Source organism: Astatotilapia calliptera, chromosome 16 (assembly GCF_964374335.1).
Source record: "Astatotilapia calliptera chromosome 16, fAstCal68.1, whole genome shotgun sequence".
NCBI lineage: Eukaryota > Metazoa > Chordata > Actinopteri > Cichliformes > Cichlidae > Astatotilapia > Astatotilapia calliptera.
In genome coordinates, this window is record NC_137437.1 from 22,641,748 (window position 1) to 22,669,307 (window position 27,560).

The window sequence follows — 27,560 nt, forward strand, 5'->3', positions numbered from 1 at the left end:
GGTTGTATTAGCTCAAGGATATTAAAAGAAAAATTCAAAACTACAAGAATATTTAATTAAAGCTCTATTACTGTGCCATAAAGTCAATATGTAATAAAGATTTTTGTTTCCAAGACAGGAAACAGTTGCGTTGAAATTCAAATATCTAAATTTTTAATTTACACCAAGCAAAACTGATGCCTGCAGCAAACTTAAAAAAAAAACTGGGACACGGGCAGGAAAAGTTGTGTAATGCTAAGAAAAACCTAGTTTATCAGACAAAAGCATCTGATTAAGGCTTTTAAAAGTAATAATGGATGGTGTTCATCAGTCTGTTAAAGATTATCAATAATTTAAGAATCATTTTTTAAAACACAAAACTGTAAGAAATTCATGGATTTCTTTACCTGTCATATGTAACATCCTTAAAAACAAAGAAGCTGAAAATAAAGTCTTTATAAGCAAGAAAAAAGGACTAAACACTGAAGATCTTCAGGCTCTAAGCAACATAAAGAACAGACATGAGGCTGTAAACTGTTGCACAGGCTTATAAATACTTTCTATAACTTATGTTAGTAGACACCGTTTGCTGCTAAATCTACAGGGCTGGCAAAATACTTTGAAAGTGGTGTTTCAAGCTAGCAATGACTTCACCTTCAAATAGATCAATTCATAGCAAAACTACACATGGGAGAAATTCCGTATGACTAATTAAAGCTTCTTAGACAAAGTCGTTCTTTAGTGAAAAAAAAAACAGGAATTAAATTGATAATGTATATTTGATATGAAATTGCAATAAACAAGTCAGAGGTAGTAAAAATGCCATTGAATTAATTAACTGGAAACAGTGACCACCTGTTCACAGATCAAATAGTCAAATATTCATGAGAAAGTGTTGAAGTTTCAGTTCTCTGAAGGTTGCTCTCTGCAATCGTCTAATGGGCATCATCCAAAAACGTATTTGAGCATTCTAAAGAAACAGCAAAAGAAAAAAAGAAAAAAAAGAAGAAAAAAAACAATTGAAACACTACAAAAATAATTGATTCTTGTTATAGGATCCTAGCTGATCAACAGTCAATAACCGCAAAGTCATCCTGTTGTAACAGATGCATTGTCTTGCTTAAACCTGGAAGGCATTCCCCTAAAAAAGAAGTCATCTGGATGGGAGCCTATGTTGCTTTTAAAACCTGTATGTACCCTTCAACACTGATGGTGCTTTTCCAGATGTGCAAACTACCAATTCCATGCGCACTAATGGCCATCCAATAACATCAGAGATGTAGGTTTTTGAATCGGGTGCTGATAAGCTTGATGCTCCCGTCTACTCTTTAGTCCAGAAAAATGCAATGTCGATGTTTTTCCAAAAAGAATTTCAAGTTTCAAGTTGTCTTACCACAGTGAATTTTTCCAATGTATCCAAGTTAAATTAACTTTTGGTCTCTGGTTCATGTTTACATGTGGCTTCTTCTTAACCTGCATTTGTGGATTGAATGATGAACTGTGTTCACAGATGGTGATTCCTGGAAGTGTTCCTGAGCCCACGCAGTGATTTCCATTACGGAATTGTGACTGTTTTCAATGCAGCGCTGCCTCAAGGCCCAAAAATCACAAGCATCCGGTATAGATTTTTGGCCTGTCCTTTGCGCATAGAGATTTCTCCAGCTCCTCAGAATCTTTTAATTAGATAGATAATCGAAGTCTTCACATACACCGAGGAACTCTCAGATTGTTTCACAATTTGTAGATGCACTTTTTTTTGCGGATCAGCAAACCTCTTCTCATCCTTCCTTATGTCAAACTCTGCCTCTTTAAGTTATTTATTTCTGCCAAATCATGTTACCGACCTGTTGCCAATTAACCTAATGACCTGAAAATGTTCCTCCAACCGTTTCTTCTTCTGTTGCCCCATCCCAACTTTATGTTGTCATTAAATTACTTCTTTTTAAACTGGTAAATTTTCTCAGTTCAAACATTAAAAAAAAAAAAAATCTGTGTTCTATTGTAAATAAAATATGGGCTTATGAGATTTGTAAAACTCCTGCTGTGACCTGCTGCAGCGACCCCTTGTGACAATGGACCACCAGAAAGTATGTTTCTTTGTAGAAGCAGGGTGAGAAATGCCCAAACTCTTTAAAATGGAGATAAAACTGTGTTTTGGTTTGATATATTCATATTTGAAACGGTTTCAAGAAATCATGATTACTGTATTCAGTCTGTTATGAACTCATACTTCAAAGGCCAGTAACTGTAATGGTATGAAAGTCCATTAGTATAAATGTTATGGAAATTTGCCCCTAAACACTGAACAGTATTTACATGGTTTGAAGCATCGTAGGCTTCTGGAAGGCCTTGCTTATTTCTGCAAGAAAACACTAAACCATATTCTGTTATAAAAATAAACACAGGGACCGGAGGCCTGAAACTAATGGGCACCTTACATTATATTTTGTTTTTAAAAAAGGGAAAAGCATTTAGCATTTTTTCCAATGAGCTCATGCAACACAGTAGATGGAACAATATGCCATTGTCCTAATTAAAAATAACAAAATAACAGTTTTCAAGAGCAATTAAATTTTTCAGTTTGAAGATTATAAAAATGTTTTTTTAGTGTTTTTAAATGAATATATGATGTGAGTTATTTGAGTATCATTGTTTTCCATTTATATTGATTTTTAAAAAGCTGTCACAACTTTTCTGGTTTAATACAAAGTGCTCTGACATAATCATATTTAAACCAGTGCAACGGTGAAAATGTTATAAAAGAAAAACCCAGATAAAACTATATGAATATGATCTTGTGATATACAGCTTTAAAAAAATCTAAAAGAATTCCCCCAAAACTAGCTAACACAAGACACTACTGTAGTCTCAGTGTGTATTATCATCTTTTAGCAGGCAAGTGGAAAAAAATACATACTGTACACATTAGAGAATCCAACAAACATACATTAACTTTTCATGTAATAAGGTAACACGCCAATGATTAAGTGTAAGCACTTTGCCTCATACTGTAGTCTATCTGCTATGATAATGCATACTATTATGTAAATGAATATGGCATGACCTAAATCTGCTCTGTGTAAATTAATGTATTTTACCTTTAAGATAAGTTGTTGCATAGCTACCAAACCATTTGTGTAGTATGTTAATAAGATAGGCATAACTGAGATTTAGTAGCTAAAAAGTGGCATATATTACAATGAAAAGATATCTGTACAAAAATTAATACTTTTCTATCAGTAATAATAGTATTTGGAAGATGCAAAACAAACGCCATTACTCACACATGATCGCTGCAATGTAAAAGTCTGGTGTAGCCGGCTTCTTCTGCTTGTTCATTAAAGAGTTTTGAACCTGTCAGGCCTAAAAATTGAAAGAAGTTTATTTTCTTCAGATGTCAGTCTTACACAGTTTTGAAATGTATGCTGCATAGGCACAGTGTATTATAATAACTCGGCTAATTTTTAATTCTAGCAGAGAAGAGCATTTGGTTTCCCTCCTAATGTTGGGTGGGGGTGGCAAAACGTTCTAAGACCAAACAAAGAAAGACAATATCAAATCCTGACAAATGTAAAGCTAAAGCAAAACCATACAAAGACACAATACCAGGCTTTGCAAATGAAAACAAACTGAACAAACAAACAAACACACACAAGTTTAAAAAGCACATAAGTGGGGTTATGACCTCTACAACACAAAGCAGGAAGGTTGACTGGATGGAAACAGGGGGCTGGGGACACCTTTTTTAAACTACTTCTCCTGCAAACAGAATTATCTTGATTAAAGTTTAATTAAGGATCACATTTGGCTGTGCCTTTCATAGCGATCTACATGAGCAGATTTCCTAGGGCTTAACTCTATCGCTGGGAAAATCCTCCTTTATTACTTTCAACCTGTTGTAAAAGCTGTTGGCACGGAGGGACGGCTGCCTCATTCACTGGCCTTGTTTGCTGCTGGAAAAATCCTGAGTCTCAGGAGATCTCCCCACATAGGTTCAATTTAATATCTGTCCTATCACTACAAGGCTGGGGCTCATTATTAATGATACTATTCATTAATTTCTTGTTGGGCTGATGTTATTTATTAAAATATTAAAGAAAGCTCCTGAGACACTCACGTAATGAGGGATGTGTCCTCCTTCCACAACTCCCCCATCCCCCTCGCTCCAACCCCCCTCTGCTGGATGGATGGTGGGTGGAATTACCCCACTCGGACGCTGCTAGCCTGCGCACCCTCATTAGTCGTTCTCCAGGGCTGAGTGACACCATAAATCCATTCTGCACGTCGACCAACGGCAGCCATATACAAACGCACGCTGCTCGCCTCGCCCCGTTAATGAGCCATTCCCATGCACAGGGAATTGACTACTGTCCATCCACCATAACTGGACAGTATTTTTTGGAAGAGCTAAATTGCAGCCATGATATAGATTTAGGGCACTGGATAACAGTTTCAGTTCTCATTAATAAACTATCATGTTATAAACTTGAAATTGAAATTTAACTCAAAAGTACTACTGTCCCTTTTTAAAATTATGCAGCAGTAAACCAAGTGATGCTGACGGACTAATACAATGCTTGCAAGACATGAGGGAAAATCTTTTTTTGTAGCCCCCCCCACCCCCAAAATTAGCACAATACAATTTTAAAACATTCAGAATAAACAACAACCACATTTGATGAAGAAAGAGGTTCAAGAAGCAGCTCCACTGTGCTTTGGTGGTTTAAATTTGCACGTGTTGCCTGTTTTAAACCTCTGCTATTAATGGTCACACACAGAAATCTAAGAATCCATTAATCATCATAATTAATCTGATCCAATTATATTGCAAAGAATATAACAAATTGCAGGGAAAAATAATGATCTATCACTGCCATGTCATAGGGATATGGGACTAAAGCAGTAATTAGACAGCAGGATTTTAAACACACTGAGCGAGCAGTTGATAGCTTTATCGTTTCAATCTGATGTTGTAATTAGAGACAAAGTTGAACATTTTATTTATGTTTTGGTGTTTTAAATAATAATAATCTGGCTCAATGGTTGGCCAGCTTTTTAGAAGTAACATGTGCAGGTAATTAAACTGCAAGCATAAAAAATACTACTGGATTTATTTGCTGGGTGAGCTTGTGAGCAGGTGCTGTAAAGAGTGTGCCTTTGACATCATTATCAATATATCTGAGAGTATCTGTATGATCAATTAATAAACTTTAAAGCTGGATCATTGTAAAAAATAAAATAAAAAAAAGACTTCATACATCCGGCACAGGAATTTTATTTAAACATAAATTCGCTAAGGGATGGTTGAGAGCTCATTAGGATGAAATATGTTACTGTAATGCAACAAGAAGCCTAATGACAACTTTCTTCTTAGTGTTGTGACAAAGTACAAAGACATCATGTGCTCTACACAACTGCTCAAGAGTGTCTCCACAACTGTGGAAAAGTTAAACAGCTGTTTATTAGTGGATAAAACATCATCTACATGCAGTGCACCGTGTACCTAAACCACATTACCACTTAATCACACGTAAACCTTTATAAAAGGGAACAATAAAATTAGATATGAAAATAAAAAGGCAAAGGAAACCATAAAATAAAGAGAACAAATGTTTTCCAAAAAAAAGGAGCAAGAGAAAGAAGAAGAAGGAGAAAAAAAAACCTTCTCTTGTTGGCTTCTCATGAGTACAGAATTAATCACCTGCCTTCCTTCCTGGTCTCAGTGCAAGGACCCGAGGATGGAGGTAATAAGACAAGCCCTTCAGGGACATGCCGCCAAGTATAAATATCAGCTGCTGTGCATATGTAAATCACTCGCAGATTTATTTTTTTATTTTTTTTATTTCTTCTCAAAGGCTCAAGTGTGCTAATATCAAATAGCAAGCTTTTAGGGAGTGTTTAATGGCTGTTGGTGGGAGGTAGGGAGCGGCGGACTCTGGAGCGTGTGCCAGTTCATGAGTAATTAAGGAGTGTTTTGCAGAGCATAAATAATGCTGTTTGTATTGGCTCTATGAAGAAACGGAGCGCTGAGAAAACAGAGGGGGCTCGGGCGGGGGCGAGAGGGTGAGGTAGGTGGCGGTGGGGATGTTGGACAGACAGGAACAGCAGGGGTTAAAACCCCTGAACACGTAACTCTGTTCGCCACTCGGCACCTCTTAACTCAACATACAAGCATGGAGAGGCTCATTTGTTAGTTACGTACAACTCAGCATTACTTAGAGACAATTGTTGTTCGCGACGATCATGTGATGAGGATGTAGTATGTTTTTTTTTTCCAAGAACCTCCCTGTTCTTTGATCTAACTGGGAGAAAAACACAGCAGTAAGAAAGTACCATCATAAAGAAGAGGATAAGTGGCTGTTTTTCCAACTTTTTAGCCTGTAAAGAGTCAAATAAAGTGGCTTTACCTATGGCAGGAGTTTGTTGGAGAGAACTAAACAGCTCTTTTGTCATAGCTTGTATTTATGTTTTTATTAGTTGCTCTGATTACTACAATGTACAGCAACTGCAACTGCAGCATTGAAAGGAAAGATGTTTGAAAAAACTCCATTATTTCTATTAATTTTGCATTTAATTCTCATTTCTGTAGGATATTAATTGCTATTTATTTAAAACGAAATGTCACCATTTTTAACATGACACCTTTTCTAAAGAAAAAAAAGAAAAAAAGAAAGACCACAAAAAAAGGAAAGAAAATGTCTAAACATTGCGTACTCTTAGTCATGTCAGACCAGGTAATTTTCACTGAGGGAGAAAATAGAGATATTTCCTCACACATTAGTCGAGGAGTTGACAGGCCATAGAATGTACTGCACTTGAGCACACTAATGGTCAGTGAGTAACCCTTTCCCTCCCCTGCACCACCTCCACTGCAGACACCAAAGGAGTAGAAGCCATTTATAGATCCTTCTTACTTCTGTCTTCCTAGCAACGTGTTCACCTGCACTTAAAAATGCTCAGGGATGTGAAAAAGACATCACTTCAAAAGCTGGTAGTTTCTCACAGAAAAGGGGGTAAACCCCTGAAATACAGCTTTAAATTGCAACAAGTTTTTATGAATAATTAAACAAGACCTGGGCTTTTTATCATTTTCACGAACTATGTCGACTGTTAGCGCTAATACAATCCGCCGAGCAAGTACAGTAGATTTGCCATGAGAGGAAAAACAAAGCTCTAGAGAAAATAAGTGATTCTAAACGGTGTTCTACTTTATGAAACTGTGATCCAATATTGCTTCGTACAAAGAGGGAATACATCTCCTGCCCTCCTCCTCCTCCCAGTTTTAGATGCCACAAAGGACTGTGCTCTGGAAGAGAAAGAGATTCACAATATAGCTTACAAGTTCCTCTGGGCACAATTATAACATATATCTCTAGTTGCAAGTGGCTATGGTAAAAGGGACGGGGGGACAACCTCTTGAGTGAAGCAATTTAGCTGTCATGACTGCATGGCAGGACCCAGATCTGTTTGGGAAGCTGGCTGATCCCCAGAGTAAGAAGATAATCGTGTCCAGCACAAAGAACCAATAAATCAATCTGGTTTCACAAGAATGTTTCACAAGTCTCTGTTTAGCTGTATTAACAACAACCATCAGTATGTGTCTTTTAAAGCAACGGCAAAGCATGTGACATCCAAAAGTAGCAATTCACATTAAATGAAGTGGCAGCAGCGCCATCTAATCTAACTACTTTGTCAAAATTTGACTGACAATGTGAAATTTATCGTGATTCCACAGAACTGTTGCTGCTGCTGGTTGAAAACGATCAAAGGCAGAGAAGGCAGGACTTTACTTCGACTAACACCATCACAGTTGCGCACACAAAAGACTTGTGCTGTATTCATTACACTTCTAATAAGCAGAGGTATCAGAGTCGACACGTGCTGGGATTGTTTATGACTCACCGGGAGGTACTGTAAAGCTAACAGGGACTGGCAGCACCTGTGCCCCCACGTTCCAGCTGCCAGCGCTGAGCTGCGGGGCCCATGAAAGGCGCATTAGCTGGGGCTGTGACTGGAGCTCGACTAGCTTGGTCATGCTGGGGAAATGTCAGCTGCAAAACCAGCCAGGTCCACTGAGCCCTGAGCCTGGCTCTGGCGCCCAGCATGACTCTGACATGATCATGGACTGTGGTTGTGACACATGTAAGCAATGACTCCACACAGCTATCTGATCAGCATTACGCCGCTGTCAGAAGGCTCTGACTACAAGAGCGTGATGAGAGCTGTGATAGGGCTCCCTCTCTCAAATGGGTCAGGGATAGAGGTGGCCAGTCCGCCTCCCTGAAAGCACTCAGCTTAGTACTATACACTATCTTCACAGCAACAACAGCAAAGGATGCCTTAAAAAAAGACTCCAAATCTAGGAAAGAACACATTTTCATATTGTCATTAATTAAATCTGTATATTTATTTGTCACTTTATGTATTTATTTTTAATGAACACACAAGTAGGGTTTAAAATACATCAGGTGCAAAACAAGCATTGTTTGTCATAAGCCTGCGTGTGCATCAGCAATCAATCATTGCCATCACAACTGCCACAGTCTGCTGTCAGGGCCTATTACTACTGAATTCATTTCCCTCAATTAATTCAAAATCTAACCCCTTGGCAGCCACCAATGTATGTTTTTTATATCCATCCACCCACCTATTTGTCACAATGGAGTCAGTGACAGTACAGTAATGTATTCATTATAAAATGAGGAACAATAGTCCACACATATCATTAATTAACTCTGAATTAGGAAAAAAAAATACAGCTACGGTACTTCTGCGGATACCGTAGTGACCACGCCAATAAACATTTAAGCAGCATCCAGAATCAATTTGTTTTCCCTTTCTCATAAGGGGAATGACATCCTTAATCAAAATCGCACATCTGGATTTGAGGGAAGAGTTGCAGCCGCATTAAGGCTAACTCTGTTTGCTGACCCTGCCCATCTTTGATTTGGCTATTTTTACAATAAGCCTATAAAGCCAGCGCTCACACATGCGATCCCATCAGCCAAATATGAAAAGACAAAGAAATGTCATCCGAGTGCCGTACTGTCTGATCATCTGCCTTATCTAGCCTCCCACACACATACACGAACATAAACAACAAAATAAAAAGAACACATAATTAATCAACAGCACAAAGCATAACTATCCTTATCACTGAGGCTACTGTATCCTATTAAACAACAGTTTTGTCTTGAGAAGGACAAGGAGACTTTCATGCCTAAAATGTAGTGTTTAAATGAATTAAGTGTGAACATGATTTAACTTCGGGATATCATTTGAAAGTATAATTGCCCATAGGGATTAAAATGAACTCGGTGGGCTGGAGCGTCACCCCACTGAGCTCCCCATGTTGGGAAATGTCCAGTTTTAAAGATTAATTTGCATCTTTGAGGAGAAAGTCTTAATCTCAATCTTAAGGCACGTTAAAAGGAAAAAAAAAACGGGAAAGAAAAAAGAACTTGCTCGCAATCAGATGCCACTTGACTAAACCATGCACCATGGAGAATCCACCATTACATGTTTCCTGTGCACGATTCCAATCGCTTTAGTGGCTGTGCAGGGAGCATTTCACTGTGCATATTAATTACACAGGGGCTTTGTCATGTGAGGGTCACAGCAGCCATGCTTGCTAAGCTGGGTCATTTGAACCGGGGCTGCAGCTTTGTGAGCCTGCTGTGCACATCACGGCCTTAGTCAGAAGGCAAGGGGCTGCAGAGACAGGTTGGTGGTGTGATTACAAGTTCAGTAATAAATACCAATTTCTCACTGGCTCCTGCAGAATTCATGCGTCTAATCGGCTCACAATAGGATTAAAAATATGCCTATTAGACTGTGTTTATTACAGATTAGAAAGTTAGAAAAGCCTATCATTTTTAAATTTTCTGAAATAAATTAAACACATAGTAATTTCCTACCAGCGAGGGAACAAGAGTCAGTGAAAACACAGTTTAGAAAACCTGCACCATAGGTTTGGTTTTACACCTGTACCCTCTTCCTTAGCAAATAGATCACTTTCTTGTGTAAACTAATCAGTTTAATTTGTTTCCCCGTATAGTGCCTTTGCCACAAGTGCTGCCTGACATAAGCTCATGTGACATTTGTGGGGAGGGACGTGCAGGAGTCGTTGCTGGTTAGGCATACAGCAATGACTCAGCTTAGCTGATGGGTGGGACATTTTTCACATCTCTCAAAGGTAAAACCCCCTCACACCAAAGAGCTCTAAATAGCTCTTAACAACTCTCGGACCATAAAAAATGAGATTCTCCTCCTTTTTACTTCAAGGGGCATGCTTTTTTTTTTAAAGCAGAACCTTATGTTTTGCACATTGTTTTGATACATGCGTGTCTCATGCAGGGACCGCAGACAATATTTTTTTAATCTACAAACATAGTTCACATTATTTGTAGCACATTAACACAATTATTCTTTAAGCGCATGAGAATGACATATTTGACAAATATTAACACAAACAGTAATAACGATTCTGTTGTGAATCCCTCTCTCTCTGCCTCTCTCGTGGCTAAATTCAATTTTGCAGTCCCTGGGTATTGAAATTTTACCATAAATAACAATAAGTGTGGGCTCACAATATACCGCAAAAAAATTCTATTTTCTGTGATATTTGCATCAGAAGACACACCTGCAGCAACTCTGTGTCCTTGAAATAATTACACTTGTTCTGTTATGGAGGTCATAATTCATTCTCATTGTCCTAAGGTATCCTGTGTGGAAAAAAATGCACAATGCGCTCATGCAAATGTCCAAAAAACATATATTGTGCAATAGGAAGCATGAATTAGGCCCTACTCAGTATGTGAAGTGATATCCAAATCCTGCGATGTGTCCTTTTGAGGCACACCTAACAAGTTTTCCCATTTCTGATTAGCTCAGCAGAAACTGTGATAGTTTACCTTGATAAATTAGAGGAGGCAAGATTTAATGAATGGAACATGGGGGTCACCTTTGTTTCTTGGGGTGATACAATAAGAAAAAAAAACAAACAGATTTTTCTTACTGCCACATGCCTCTCCTTAATAATCAGATTTCTCATCCTCCTCGTAATAGAGGGTGCACAGAATCTCATTACCTTCTCTAGCTGAGGGGAGAGAGGCAACACTTCTTCTTTGACTTCCTCTGTAAACTGGGGAGGGGAAGGGGAGGACAAAGGTGGCGGCAGAGAAAGCACGGGACACATAAAGTTCTGCTTATTTGCACATACATCGACATCCCCTTACAGATATGTAAATGACAAAACCCAAATGCTAAAGTCTGCACCATTAGTTTTCCACTTCATAATCTCCACATGGGGCCGTTAGAGGGATAATGTACCATACAATACATGGTTTACTTTTAATTAATAGGGAAAATGCATTTTGGAATGTATATTAAATCTAGATTAATGTTAAAAAAAAAACCCACCCAGCTCTTTGCAAACATACAGCTCCTCTCCTTTGTTCGAAAAGAGAAAACATTCAGTAGTGCAGTGGATGAGAAAGATGTATTTTTTGCAAAATAAAGGTATAGAATGGTAGTTTTGCAAAGAAAAGTCATGCACTAACTATGAAGTTTTATACACTGGTTACATCGCTCCTGAAAAAATTCACAGATTAAATAACTGAAATAGTGATACTGTCAGCAGTTTGGATAAATGAAGTTATTTAACACTAAAAAAAACTACTTAGAAGGTAAAGCTCTCCTTACAGTCACTGGGCTAATATGTTAAAAGGTAATTGGTAATGATTACAGTGTTCAAAATCCTAATAGTTTAGTATGTCAGCATGTTATGGCATTTCATGACTGTTGAGACACTTCATGTAAAACCCAAAATGAACCTGGCTGCACTAAATAGTCTGGATACCACTTTATCTTCCTGGGTACCATGCATGTCTTTAAAATAATTCAGAGCAATCTATCCAACAGCTATTGAGACTGTTGGGTCACCTTATTGTAAACTTAAAATATAAAAATATACAAGGAATTACAACCAGCTAAACACAGTACTCCAACAGTATCCCCATGCCACAGTACACCCTATTGCAATTTGTTGCCTATATCATGTTTTAAATGAAAGCAATCTAAAAACAGCAATGTCCACAGAGCACTTCCACACTAAACTCCTGCAGAAAAATGTCCAGCAGTGTTACAGGTTTGGTACATCAGCCATTTTTGAGGTTTCGGGAAAAATCTTTTTGATCTCCCTTGATCATTCTTTCATCAGTCTTCCATCTGACAGACCACAGAGCAAGAGCCAAAAGGACAGCTCCACAACCACTCAAAGTGGCAAAGTACAGCATGACCCTCCGCACACTCTGTACTCTCCAAATGCCAGACTTTATTGCCAGGTTGAGTCCTGGTTACACCAATCAGCACTTCATAAGTCTCTTCTTCCTTTGTCATAAATCCATCTCTGCAACATCACAAACGTCCTTGATCAATACGCTGCTTGATTTTTTTTTTCTTTTAAAATACAAGCATGCCAGCCAGTCTTTACAACCGAATGGATCTTTGTTTATTTACCTGTCAAAAACTGTGATTCATGTTCAGCTACACAAGATGGGAGGTGAAGGGTCATCAAGGCAAATGGAGCACAGCGCCATCTGTTGGAAGAAGAAAAAAAAGACTTGGAAATTGAAATATTTTTGGATCACTTCATGACATAAAATGATGTGTGCCTGATAATAAATTCCAAATGTAATGTTAATGTTCTTTTCTGTTTTTTTACCCACTCCAGTGTTCCGTATATGGAGAGAAGTGGGGCCTGCTCAAGAAGAGCCTAAGTAGGATTATCAGACATAAAAGTAGCAGAAGCCTTTACACAACTTGGCTTGGCACAGCAACCCCAAAAAGCATGCAAACAGGGGCATCACATCAAGTAGAGGAGAAAAATTGAAAAAGTAAACTGTACTTTGTAATAAAGAGCATGCAATGTGTAATATTCTGGTCTTGCATCTGCCTACAGTAGTTGTCGGCCAAACATTTTCTGCCACCCAAAGCACTACTGAGGAGGTGACAAAGCATTTAGCAGCTTATCTACAGTAAGTGACACATTTAGCTTCAGTTTGCATTAAGCATCACAATTAATGCATGTTAATTCTTAATTATGCTAATTTCATTTGAAACGGGCTGTGAGGTTCTAACAGGGTGGCTGGGCGAGAGAGGATCCTTTTGGCAGCATGGGGTTGTTGTTTTCTCTGGTAGTGCTCCTAGCACATTCACATGTCCTCTGGTGTTAGGGACCCTTAATGAGGATGGAAGTTCAAAACATGACAAGCTCTCAGCTCATAAAAATAATTGGGCTGTTTTTTATCTGTCAAAAAAAATCAGAAAACAATTGAATATATTTGCATGCACCCCTAAGAGAATGTAAAAAAAACCCAAAACAACACTTTTAAACAGTTTTAAACACTGTTAATCTTGAAGCTTTCAAAACACTTAACGGATTAAACATAAACAAACAGCTTTGAGCATGATGTATGAAAAACTACAAGATGCCTCCATTTTGGAAATGTGATGAAATTCGGCACATAAACTAAACATAAATTTTGGTTGGCTGATAGAATATCCTATTAAGAGAAAAAGGTAATTAACTGAGCAGATGATGTTCTCAAGATGCTGAGAGGCTATGATTTCATGTTAATCAAAGAGTAGCTAAATTTTCTCTTTCTGCACAGCTTAATAAAATTTGGAACAATGATAAATTGAATCTCACTGTGATCTTTCTTTGGCCATTTTAGTGCTGAAATTAGCATTTTTTGTATTTCAGTCCTGTCTGTGATCATAGCTTCACGCTGAACCTCATAATTTTGCCAAGGCACACAACAAAGCAATCTGTCTGGTGGGTAATGTACTGTACACATGTGCTGTAATGAGATGCAATTAAATAAAACTAAATTGTGTAGATAACGTATGTATTTAATTTTCCGAGTTTCTTTTTGCTATAAGCAGCTGTGTAAACGTTCTAAAGATCTGCTGTGTGTGTTTTAGAAAAAAGAATGCATCTGTTATAACGCGTTTCTGAAAAGTGTGTCATCTTATTAGTGCAATTCCCCAACCAGAAACCTGCAAAATGTGCACTTTTGATTTTACTGTTCCATAAAATGTCTTTAATTCTCTTTATTCTCCTGTGTTTCAGGTATTCAAGGAAAATGAACAAGACATGGTTCGCACTGTTAAAGACTGTGGCAGTCGGAATATTTCACCTGACATGAGCTGTGCAAGTCGCATGGCACAACCAACCACAACTGGGCCATTAAATATATGTAAATGAAGAGAAACACAAGAGAGCCGGGTATAATAGCACGCACAGGGGAGAAATGGATCCTGGGTAGTGATTAATTTATTTGATGATGCCTCTAGTGAGGAATTTTAGGTCACAAATGAAGTGACAGGATGACAAATTACCATTTTAAGGAATTTACTGGGAATCATTAATGAACAATTGTCAGGTAGTTTACAGCAGCACGGTGGAAGGAGTAAATGTAGATCTCTTGCCTTATCTAAGATATAAATTATTGCATTATTTTTAAGCACATCTTTTCCAGCATGTATTGCTTTATGAAATGCAGCAAGGAGTTGTAATTTAACGGCAGATATATTTAGTACGGGAAATAGCTCATTTAAATTGTTGCTTGTTGGGAGGAGGCAAAAAAAGTTTAAAGGAGCTAAAGAAAAGCAGTCATCTGCTTGTTATCTGGATAAACCCTGCTGTGATAGACCATCACAGTTTCTGTTCCGCAATGGCACTCGGAAACATGAAACTTTTGTCCTTTTACAATGTGCACCATGCATCAAACTTGTTTCAAAGTCCCCATGAGTGAACAAAGTAAGTCCAGATTTCCAGTTTGTCAACTTGATCCTAACAGCTTGAAAAATAATTCTGACTGCTCTTCTGCATCAAAAGCTATAATGGTTTATAATGTTGAGCACATTTCTAATTAAGAGAGGGGTTATCCAAAGTGATGTAAAGCCTGCAATATGTCTTATAGGAGGATATATATATTTAGATATATTGCTTCTGGCATATTTTAGGCAATTTGGCTGTATTTACTGACAAGACAAATCAATTCATTAATTAAAATTAAGCTCGTGTGTAAAAGACAGTATCATAGTTTATTTAAGTGTTAAAGGAGACAGATGCTCTTTAAGGAGTCGCTGTCAAGCTTGTCTGTCCTGTTCAGTTGCTGCCTCTAAATGGCTTTTAAAAGCCAGTGGTAAAAGAGAGCTGAGATGACAGGAGGAATCTTCACTGCATGTATTAATTCGACAGATTCCTTGATTCCCCTCCTGGGCCCCTCTGCCTCACCAGCTCGATGGCGCTTTACAGTAGGTGTGACAAATATCTGTGGTCTGGAAGTGCTGGCTTTGCGTTGGTTTACAGATGACATGTAAGTAGGATGTCTAAAAACACTCATAATTGCACTTTGCAAATGGAAGCAGTGTCCCAATTTAGGCCATGCCGATGTGTCCCTGACAGAAGATTTCTCTGTGTCTGATATTGTTATATTTGTTATATGTGAGGCATCATATCAGAGGAGCAAATTTCACTTTTGTTGAAGAAATTTATATGGAGTGTTGCCTTGAAATAGCAACTATATAATGACATAAAGACCTCTTGAGAATTGCTGGCTTTATTGTTGGTATGTCAACATATACACTGAAATCTAAACACATGAAAATTGACTGTATTTCTTTTTTTTTTCTTGCAAAAGAACACATATATATCTTTAATGTTTCCTCTAGCTTGTGTACTTATTTATCCAAATGACTTAACAAATAGAAGACATTGTAGAATTAGGCTATTTATTCTTATGCTGCAGCAGTGAATTGGCATTTATGTAATACTTTGCTAGTCTTCTTGACCCGTAGAAGCACTTTACAATTCAAGCAACATTCACCCACGCATCCTTATAGCATATTGTTCTACAGAAACAACAATTTATTTATTACACACACTCAAACATGACAGACACAGAGACATTTTGAGTTTTAGTGTCTTGTTAAAAGTCACTTGTACATGTAAGCTGTAGGAGACACTTTCAGATCGGTGGACAACTTACTCTAATCTATCCCCAGAGCCATAGCTGTCCAGACAGTGTTACATTGTCACTTGTGTATCACAGTTTTAAAAGAAATCCACATATAGGTATGGTATCTGAAAAGAAACCTTGTTGACACAATACAAAATGAGCTAGCCCTCAAATGCGATCTTAGGGGCTCGGTAAAGGGCTCAAAAATAACTGGACAAATCACATAACTGAAAATAAAATGTTAATTTCAGGGTTTCCTCCTTTTTAATGCGCTGCCAGCTTTCAGTTGCTGTTCATTTGTGGACCTTTCTGTCCACAGTTTTGTCTTCAACAAGTGAAATAGTGAAATGCATGCTCAAATGGGTTAAGATCAGGTGACTGACTTGGCCATTCAAGAAGTTTAATAAACTCTTGGGTTGCTTTGGCTGTATATTTTAGGTCATTGTCCATCTGTATTATGAAATGGCGCCCAATCAATTTGACTGCATTAGCTGGATTTGAACAGAAAGTATGTCTACCTTCAGAATTCATTTGACTGCTTCTGTCCTGTGTCACATCATCAATAAACACTAGTGTCCCAGTGCCACTGTCAGCCATGCACGCTCAAGCCATCACACTGCCTCCACCGTGTTTTAGAGATAATGTGGTATGCTTTGGATAATGAGCTTCTTCCACGCCTTCTCCGTGCTTTTTTCTTACCATCACTCTGGTAGAGTTTGATCTTGGTCTCATCCGTCCAAAGAATGATTTTCCAGAACTCTGCTGGCTTTAAATTTTTTTTTTTTTTTGTTAACCAAAGTTCAATCTAGCCTTTCTATTCTTTAGGCTCGTGAGTGGCTTTAACTTTCCAGTGAACCCTCTGTATTTACTTTCATGGAGTCTTCTCTTTATGGAAGACTTGGATATCGATACGGCTACCTCCTGGAGAGTGTTGTTCACTTGGTTGGTTGTTATGAAGGGGTTTCTCTTCACCATGGAAATGATTCTGCGATCATCCACCACTGTTGTCTTCCGTGGACGTCCGGGTCTTTTTGCGTTGCTGAGTTTTGCGTGCTTTCTTTCTTTCACAGCATGTGCCAAACTGTAGATTTTGCCACTCATAATACTGTAGCAATTTCTTGGATGGATTTTTTCTGTTTTTGCAGCTTAGGGATGACTTGTTTTACCTGCATGGAGAGCTTCTTTGACCGCATGTTTTCTGTTCACAGCTAAATCTTTCAAATGCAAGCACCAAACCTCAAATCACCTCCAGGCCTTTTATCTGCTTAATGAAATAACAAAGGAATTGCCCACACCTGCCGATGAAATAACTTTTGAGTCAATTTTCCAATTTCTTGTGGTCCCTTTAAAAAGAGAGTAGCACATGTTAAAGAGCTGAAACTCCTAAACCCTTCATCCTATTTGATTGTGGAAACGCTCAAATGAAAGCTAAGCGTCTACACATCATGTCCATGTCCATTATATAACTATAACTGGAATATGTTTCAGTAAACAGGTAAAAAACAAAACGTATGTCAGTGTCCAAATATATATGGATCTAACTGTATATGAGCTGAGATTTCTGAAGAGGTGACCCTTTCTGGAGCGGTAAAAACAACCCAAACCCCCAAAATCTAATGTAGCACCAAAACCTTTTCCCAATCACAAAGTACAGACGAGGTTTACTGATATGTTATGCAACAGCCTGGATCTGTCCTAGTCATTGACGAAGTGATGCGAATCAAAATTGTAACACATTTTACTGAAAAACATTAGGGCAAAGTCAGGACCTGCTTAGTAGGGATTGAGTAATGCAACATAAAAATGACTCAAACCACACACACACACACACACACACACACACACACACACACACACACACACACACACACACACACACACACACACAGGTTATAAAAGAGGAGAATCCAACAGCAACTGCAAATTTTGTCTGTTATGAGATAAGAATGTATTTAGATTTGTGACCAAGATAAAAATCTTAGCACATTTTCTTAGTAATCAACACAGAAATCCTGCGAGTTTAAAAAACTTTTTCTTGTCACTGTTTCCCAGATGCACTAGTTTGATTTATGTTTCAAGTATAAAGCAGCAGAGCACCATATCCATTTCTCTGCAGAATGAATTAAATCAAACATCCCAAGGAGTGACTTGGTGTTTCCACGACAGATCTGGGTTATTTTCCTCACATTTTCTCTAGATTAATTACATGAGTGATTACTTTGCTCAAAAAAGCAACACTCTTACTGAACATAAGTCTGGCGGTAACACAACAGCCCATCTAAGCTCACTGGTGCAGACACGGCCTATTTTATCCACTATACAAGTATTTCATTCGAGGGAAACATGGAAATTGGAGGCTGAAATTGAAAAGTCTTCTTTGAGGAGCTGGCTCTACAGAAGACTGAGTCATTTCTCTTGTTCTCTTTCAACAGCCAAAAAATAAAAACTAATGCATCAGTTATTTAATGGAGTGGTTCGTTTGATTAAACAGAAGAAAATAACGTGTATTCCACTTCACACTATTTCATTTCAACGATTGTAGGTTGCAATTTATCATAGATTGCGATAACATAAAGAGATACTGCAGAGAAAGATGGCAGATCCGGTACATACAGGATCCACTGCTTAACTGTACTAGTACTCTGAATTTATTTTTTCCATTTATTTTTTCATTTACATTTTTAACCAATAACAAACATGCACAGCCTACCTCTGTCTAACCCCTGACCAAGTGTCTTCGGTGTCACAACTGACTGCATGAGTGACCAGGGTAATGTTCACACTCTGCATTGGATACACATTGCATGTACCATGAAAGTGACTATGAGCTTCTTTCCAGATTGTGCCCAATTTCATGGTGCTATACACTCACAGCATCAGTTCATCACACTGATTTGCCATATATCTACTGTTTTCCTGTATGTCTACAGCATGCCAGCAATAAAATTAAGCATTTTGCAGCTTAACTTGTATAGTAAGTCCTATAGGGATGACTTATTTTACAACTTCTATGATTTCCTCAGCACAGAACAAAAAAATTTGATGTTAGGTTTTAATGTTCAGAGCAGTTGGGCATTATTAAGTTGACTTTTAATTACAGTGTTGTGTGGCTATTCATTAGTTTTTTCCATTCCACAAATACACAGACTGTAGCCTATGTGTTTTGGGGAGTGTAATATACTTACTGATGATGTGTTTTTATATATTTCTTTCTATTTGTTATTTGACATGCAAGACAGCAGATGGAAATTATCCAGCAGCTAAATCTGGTACAATGCATCTTTTCTCTTAGGAAAGTACTGTTTTTTTTTTCTAGTTTGTTTGTACATGGTCCCTGACAAATAAAGTGGCAATGAAAATAAAATGAATAACTGTCAGGTTAAAATAAACAATCAAATGAAAAGGCAGCAAGAGATCCAGGAAAGAACAGATAAAACTACCAAAAACATCCACAGAGAAAAACCAAAAAGTAAGAACGAGTACCAGGAAGAAACGAAAGGAAGACAAAGGACCGACACTAAAGGATGGCACTTGAAAAGAAAGAAATGGGCAACACAGAAAATCAGAAATGGTGACTAAAAAAAGCAGAAGCAAAACCAGCAGAGATATGATTTCAGGTGATTATCAGAATAAAACAGGAAGTTACTAATACAGAGACACAGCCTGCTTTCTAAAACCATGTGTTCATCCTCCCTTACACACTCTATCTGCAAGTTCATGTGGAAGGTCGGCCATATTAAGTGCCGTTTCAAACCCACCACACTTAAGTGGGAGTGGGTTATAAAGCCCTCCAACACTGTGTGCATTTTCTGCCAGCTTATAAATGCTGCTCCTTGAAGATGCAGTGTGTACTAGAACAGGGCGATATGACCAAAAATATTTATCACAATATACAGCAGCTGTTTTTTAAGTCATATAAAAATGTAACAGTGCAAATGCAAATTCCTTGCTGACAGTTTAACCAAAAGGCATTTCCAGTGGAAATTGGCCGACATATCCTCAGCATAACCTCGTATAATATCCACAAAACTTAAAAAGAGGTTATACACACACAATACGTTAATATTATGTTGAAGCACACCTCGAGGCTCCTGCCTACGATAGCCGTAATGCTCCGACAATCCATCAAGCAGTGCCGGTTCGTAGCTTAGCAAAGTTGTACTAAAACATTTGACAGATTTTCGAGCGCCGTGTACCACATAAAATCATTTCGAGGTCAGTAAACACAACCAGAATTCATACATAAGGCCCACTGGATTATAAGGGGCACTGTCGATTTTCAGAAAAATCAAAGGATTGATTTTAAGTGTGCTGTATTTTCCAAAAAACACGGTAATAACGACGACCCGCTAGCATGCTCTACCAAAAACAGTGCTTTGTTGTGTATCTGACGGACGAAAGCTAAACCAGTTCCACACCACTGAAGTTGCAGCATTTTTACAAACCAGTTCTGGTTCATCTGTTTCATTCAACGATCCGCTTTTGCCCTTCTCATTCTCCATCGCCGCCATGCTTTTTTCCGCCATGTGCGTATGAAAACAAAGGTACTGCGCATGCATGTTTTACCCATATTCTATCGCGATATTACATTTTCTTATCATTGCCCAACATTATACCGGTATATCCGTGAACGGTATGATATGGCCCAGCCCTACTGTGTACCAAAGTGGAACCCGAGATAAAGGATTGCTTCAGAGAAGAATAAAATAAATTGCTAATGTTAAAATGTGAAACAAAAGAAAATACTGTCATATTGACATGGTTCAAAAGAGACAGACGGACAAAGAAAAATACTTTGTTTTCAAAGTATGATAACATGACTTGCATCATTACAATGAAACTTTGAAAAAAATTAAATGAAATGAAATTATAAATGACCTGTAATATCCTCAGAAAACATTCTAGGTGTTCTATAAGAGTTAATTTATTTCAATATAGTCTTATTTATCTAAATTTTAATTAAAAGCACATTGTGCCTGCTTTGGGAAAGGGATTTATAAAGTTCATAATTTTCTTAATAATATATAATTTTTTTTTATTAGAAATGAGGACAGGAGAAAAGAATAAAGATATTTGGGGGTTTTGTAATCTTTTTCCTTATCTATGTAAACACATGAATGCAATTGAAACGGAATAGACATATTTTTAGCAAGTGATGGACAGGATAGACCAGACACATCAATCTGACAGCAGTATAAATCACCACAGATGCTGATTGAAAGCTTCAAGCTCTATCAGAGAAAGGGCTTCCAAAATTCCTTCTGTACCCTTCAAATGAAACTGTTGACAACCACTGTTGTGTAGGGTCAGGTTTGGATCTGGGCCATAGCTTAGCAGAGAGTGACAGACAGGGATGTAAAGAAAACATGGGAAAAGAGAAAACACTCAAAAAAAAAAAAAAGGAAAAAAGAAAGGACAACAGTACGTAAATTGTACAGAAAATGGGTCAAATGCAACAACTCTAAAGTTAAATAGGTAAAGATTAAAAGTAAAAATATATGTGTTTTAAAGCAATCCTGGGATGCCAGTGCAAACCTGAGAACCGTGTAAGTGAGATCATTCCCTCGCTGATGCCATTTTTCCTCCCTTTCTTCCTCTCACCCTCTTGGCCTTTGTGGTGAGAATAATAAGCTGGATGCAACTCGTGTGTGGTTGTGGTTTGATTAACCTCTGTTCCAAGCTGTTGCTCCACACAGTATCATTACCTATTGACCTGCAGGTGCTCAGGGCTAGGGCCAGTGCAAAGGTCTGGAGGTGTGGGACTAGCGGTGGTAACAGGCCCCGGCCTAATTGTCTGTTCTTTGTAAGCTGAAGTTATTGGCAGCTGCCACTGTCTCTACCACTCCATTCTAGATATGGCAAAACGAACCAGAGCTTGCTAATTGCAATGGCCTTTTCATCATCTCAAATCAAGCACTTTCACACAAGCCAGGAGAGGCAGCATCCTCTCAGACCTTTAGTGAGGTACTGTAAGTATAGCACTGAGCTCAGAGCTGGACAGGCACATTACCACCACCACCACTCTCAGGATGTTATGCACTCTCCCTGAGTAGCTGTGGGTATTTAGCACACAGCCCCACTGACCTCCTCTCTCTCTTTCCTTACCTGAATCCTATAACCCAATTTTTACCAGTCATTTACGAGGGTGGTTGGCAGGAGAAAGGATAGCAGGCTGGATGTGGGTGTAAGTGGGGGTGCGATGGCAGGGTGGTTGGAAAGTTCAGTGGTGCTGGATTGTGAAAGAGGGCAACTGGTCCTCCTGACAAGAGATCAATACTGTCCTCCGAGTGGTTGGAGTCAAGCTGCTGGGTCTGACAGGGGGCCGTGTGGCGTAATTGGATCAGGGGGCGCAGCAAGTCGCCTGCCCACCCCCCTTCAGTACTGTCACAGCTGTCACATGTCATCCCCCTGCACTGCTGTCACCCCAGGAGGCTAGTGGTTCTCTCCCTCTCCCCCTCCCCTTTGCACCCATGCAAATGTCCACTTAGCAGATGAATGCAGCCAATATTAGGCGCATTTTTCATGCTTTTATGCAAAAGTAAAATCTATGTCATTTGAGAATTTCATGGAAATAAAGTCACCATTTATTCAGAGCTGAAAGAGTGAAACCGCCTGTAAAAAGTGAAAATGGTTTGGTTCAGCTTATTAAAAACGGAAAGAAAATAAGGCTTTGGAAAAACAAACAATGAGGGAGTTGAGGATTAGAAGAAATAAGAAAGAAAAGGGAAAGACGAAACTTTATAGACAACATAATGAAAAATCTCTCTCTGCTATATTACCTCATATAACTCACCAGTAACACTTAATCCAAAACTATTGATTGACTGATGTGTAAGCTCTCAGAAAGTCTGTAAAATGAACCATGCATTGCGAGGTGTAGCTTGTTTTCCAATAAATATTGTAGCACTATTGCCAATGATCTATGGCCTTTCCAATCAAAAGAAGATGTGCAGTATCTTAATTAAGTTAATTTTAAATAAGTTACCTGATCACTTTAATCTGTCATTTTTCAGAAAAGCACCTGGGAGATGACAATCGATTTCAATGGGCAAGACCTGTGTGCTGTAAGAAGACAATAAAAGAGATCACGATTGTGTTCAGTCTAGATCACTGCTGAAATCAGTGTCTCTTTCAATTCCTAAAGGGAAACTGAGAATCTTTGGTTCACCGTGACTAAAACGCTTCCAAAATCTCTGTTTTATAGCGCCAGTAATTGTTCCCATTTCATCAAAAACAGCCTGAGCGCATTTGGAATAATCACAAATCATCTGACAGACGCGGATATTTCTGAGTGCAGACATCACAGAGCTGGGTGGATTAAAGACTAGTTAAACATTAAACAGGAATCCATATGTAAATTTACAGCACCAATTAGGAGACACTGTCTGTGATGTTATCCTCCAAGAGACTCTCTGCCCTCAATTTTCACACACTTAATCAAATTAAAAGCTTAGGAGCGGCGTGATTATCGGATTATCATTGATACATGTACAATTCCTTTTAGTTTGGGTAAATGAAGGGTGGATTCTGGTACAATCTATACAATGGTTGTTTGCTTTGGAAGAAAAAAAAAACCTAAGAATTGCTTACTTTTGTAACAGAGCAAATATCAATTTGTATTATATTTCCTAGATACAAAACGTTTACACAGTGGTTTGATTCTCTTCACAGGGAATTTGAATGTACAAAACAGTTATGTCTCTTCTTTGATCTTGAAGCTTGAACAGACACAAGCAAACTCTTAAAAAACACAGATGAAGCTGAATCACGGTTTCACTGATCTATGACACAAAGGCCTCCTTGTGGGACCGCACGTTCACCTTGGCAGGCTCAACGCTTCAGCGGCCACACGGATGTGGTTAACAAATGGGGAGAAAGCTGACCAACTTCAGGGCGGTTGCAGGCCTGTGCTAAGTGATCTGTATTCCCAGTGAATCTGCTGTTCCTTAACCCTGTGAAATTAAGACAACTTCCTGAAACTAGCCCTGCCGACCTCCAACGTAATGCAAAATTCAAAAAGCAGCATGCATCAATGTCCTTGAGTAAAAGGGGGGGAAAAAACAAGACCAGAATACAGCAGGGATTTTTATTCAACTAAGTATTTTTGGAAAATCTTTAAGACCATCTACATTATACATAATATACAGCGCACCCCCCCTCTCCAACCCACCACCCATCTCACCATGCCACAATATGCCATGTGAGATGGTTGTTTAATTTTTTTCCCTTCTGTCTCTCATTTTTGGAGGCTTTTCCCCACAGCAGGAATTCCATGAGGCTATACCCAAATTTTGTCAAGGTGTTTTGTAGACATAATTCACCAGATACCACCTGCTGTAAGACAGTTAACAGTATAAAGAACAAGGCTCTTAGAGTATCGAAGGAAAGTAAAGATTGGCAGGTGAAAGTGAGGCTTACAGGCTGACCTACACACAAGACCTCTTCATCCGTGACTCATAATCACTACTCTGGGGGAGTCACATGGTCTGCTAAAAGGCAGCCAAAGCCATTATGGGGGTGCTTAAAACTCCACTTAAAGATCACTTTATAGCCTATTACTTTAACTGTGGTTAGGTATTTACATGACACCTCCAGCAGCTTTTTGGTTTGGTAATATCTGTGCTTGTGGGTAGAGCATCTTATGTGACTGTCTGCTGTGACAAAAGTAGTCAACATTCAATCCCTATATAAAGGCCTTAATCTCTGTTTGTCTACTGAGGATCCCAATGGGAGTGTATTAAAGAAAAAGACAAAAAATATACATTAATGGATGCACAGAACAAAAATCACACCTTACGACATTATCACGAAGCCTGAGATGCCCAATTTCTTCGTTTCTTGCGGGAAATATGTATGGTGGCTTCACATGCTGCTGCAGTTACACTGTGTATTACATGACCGAGGTCTGGTCCCCCAGCAGGATAAGCTCGGATCAGTGGAGACAGCCCCTACCCTGGGGTCAGCGGCGACCGCAGGACCGTGCCGCTTTGACGTGACGTTGAGCTGGGGCAATGGTGTGTAAATAAAGGGAGAGAATTGTGAATCTTGTCATGGCTGCAGTGAGCGCAGCAGAACAAGCAACGATGGTTGCCCCCAAACCTGACTGCGAGGTTTGCGGCTCTGTGTGGAGGTGGCCGGGTGGATGAGTGGCTGGGGAGGAGACTGACTGCCATCACTACATCTCACAGCCTTCCCCTGCCCTGACAGCTCAGTGACAATTCAAACAGCTGCTCACTGCTGACATATGACTCAATCATGTACACAAATGAATGGCCATATGAAAACAATTCAGGCTATCGGAGGGGCCATGGCAGGTATTCTGCTGTTAACAATTCAAGCTTTTCCTGAGCTACTTAATCATATCTGAGAAAGTATGACTCTGTATGCAGTAGTTGACTCTGGTCATTTACAACTTCCAAAACCCCCTTTCATTTTCCCCTGCCTCTTTAAATACATGGTATATAATCACGCTAAATAAAAGGCCATTATCAGACATTTTCTGACAATTAGGCTACAGATGGTTCAAAGTAATTATTGTACTTCAATATTTCTATATCCTGCTCTGTGTGAACTCCATGCATTGTGCAAATGTCTCCTCAACAAAGGATTACAATCAATTAAACATTTATGAAAATGGCATCGCATCCTGTACACCGAGCTATTTCCCCTGACATTTTGCACCTATTATACTTTCAGTCATTTGATGATGGTCCTGACTTATACTTGGACATTTTGATAAACACTGCTGACAGTGACTAGACTGAGACAAGGTAACTGAGTGTAAGTCTCTTTGAGACATCGGCTGGAAGCTCACGTAAACCGATTTGAAAGTTATTAAGACTGTTGAGAAATGTCTTTAACAAACAAATCAGAGCAAAACACAGTGATTACAACCATTACCTATATTGAAGGCACTGTACATGACTGAACCTTTTAAAAGGCCAAAAAAGCTGCTAAGGATTCTTTTTTTTCCCCTTTTCTCTTTTAAATCGAAGTGTGTAAATAACATGAATGGAAGTAAAGAGAAATATCTGAGAGAAATTATTTAAATTCATTTTGCCGACTTCATTTACACCAAACTCTTGATGTAGGCGCTTTTAACCTACAGCAGAAAAGATACAAACACAGTAAACAAGAGATGTGACTATGTGTAGGGAGTGTGTATGGGTTGAACTTGCAGACACCTTTATGACTAAAAAGATTCATATCCTTTATTTAGCATTCATATCTGTGTTTATGCATAATACCATTTCACATTATATGACTCGGTTTAATCAACAGGATTTACATGAAGCAGACTCCTTTACTGACAGAGCTCGTCTAATATGAGTGAGGCCATGAGGAGATGTTGTCAGTGTTTGCCATTGGGTTTGCTCATGGCTGAGACGGTGATGAATATCTCACCTCTGTATAGGCGGCTGATTTTAATTCATAGCGAAAAAAACTCCCCCAAAAAACTCACTTGTCACTCAAAGATTTGAAATGTCTAGAGATATTTTTTAAATGGCTGACTCAACGTGCTATTTTTGTAAAACTTCAGAATTTTGAATTACATGCAAATTATAATTAGCTTATAACCTTATAATTTCTGACTTCTTAATATGCTCTTCCAATATACAGTATTCATTCTACATAGTCTGTATGTCATGATATTTTATTGCAAGAATAAAGCTTGACGTTGTGCTTGCTTTCATGCATTTGTACAAAAAGCTCTACAGTTCATGCTGCTATTCTGAGGAAGAGTTTGAATAAACAGCATGGTTCATTCCATTATAATTCTCTATTCACCTGGCATATCATGGAAATTTCAACAGTCATAGCAGATTAACCTTGTGTGTGCTTCCTATGGGCCCCCTCTTTGATACATTTACATGCATCCTGCTCATAACCCCCGTTTAGCAAATTATTGCTTTTCTATCTTTTTCTCACTGACTTGACCTTCCTCTTGCAAAATAATCACAACTCTTATGCTGGAACATTTAGTCATAGTGATTATATAAATAATGAATGCATTAAGGTTGGAGTATTATCTTTGTATCTAAATGCAAGTGGCACTGAGGCACTAAATAAGACTTACTTTAATACATTCACTAAATGTTGCTGCTGTAGTAGCAAAACATAGTTTAAATCACAGGAAGGCTCAAAATTTAAAATCAAAATAATTTTTCAAAATAAATGGAAGATCATATGTCAATGAGACAGTAGCTCATCCACCTCACGATCAATCACAACTCCCAGGTCATTGTAATGTGTAAGTACAGAAAGTAATATACGATTTCCTGTTGTTGGTTGGCTGTATAATAAAAACTAAAGACAATAAAAGTCAAAGAGAATGAAAAATATGACCTTAATCACAATTTAAGTGAAAAGCCATCAGCTGGTCAAGTTGAATAAGCAACTTACATCAATTTAACTGACCAATAAGAGTAGTTACTCATATGAATTGTAGACAGATAGATGGATGACAGATGACTGATTGTGGCATCATCGGTCTTTTGGCCAAAACTGTCAAACACACTACTGTGTAACTACATCAGTGTAATATTGTAAATT

The 27,560-nt window shown here is 38.4% G+C and overlaps 1 protein-coding gene across 19 annotated transcripts in view; it reads right to left on the reverse strand.

Moving 5' to 3' along the window:
* Window positions 1-27,560, reverse strand: part of LOC145420915 (uncharacterized) — a 103,270-nt gene that overhangs the window by 46,509 nt on the left and 29,201 nt on the right. For 9 of the 19 annotated variants that reach the window (XR_013902146.1, XR_013902145.1, XR_013902138.1 and 6 more), the window contains 2 exons: window positions 12,499-12,578; window positions 10,237-12,388 (listed from right to left, as the gene is read on the reverse strand). Coding sequence is in view for 4 of the 19 variants with exons in the window: in XM_080290330.1 (XP_080146456.1) it covers window positions 12,499-12,578 (80 nt within the window). In the remaining 15 variants the exon portion in view is untranslated. Of the gene's footprint in view, window positions 1-3,263; window positions 3,343-10,236; window positions 12,389-12,498; window positions 12,579-22,992; window positions 23,070-27,560 lie in introns of those variants that run through there. The other 10 variants (XR_013902148.1, XM_080290330.1, XM_080290327.1 and 7 more) reach the window with 3 other exon arrangements.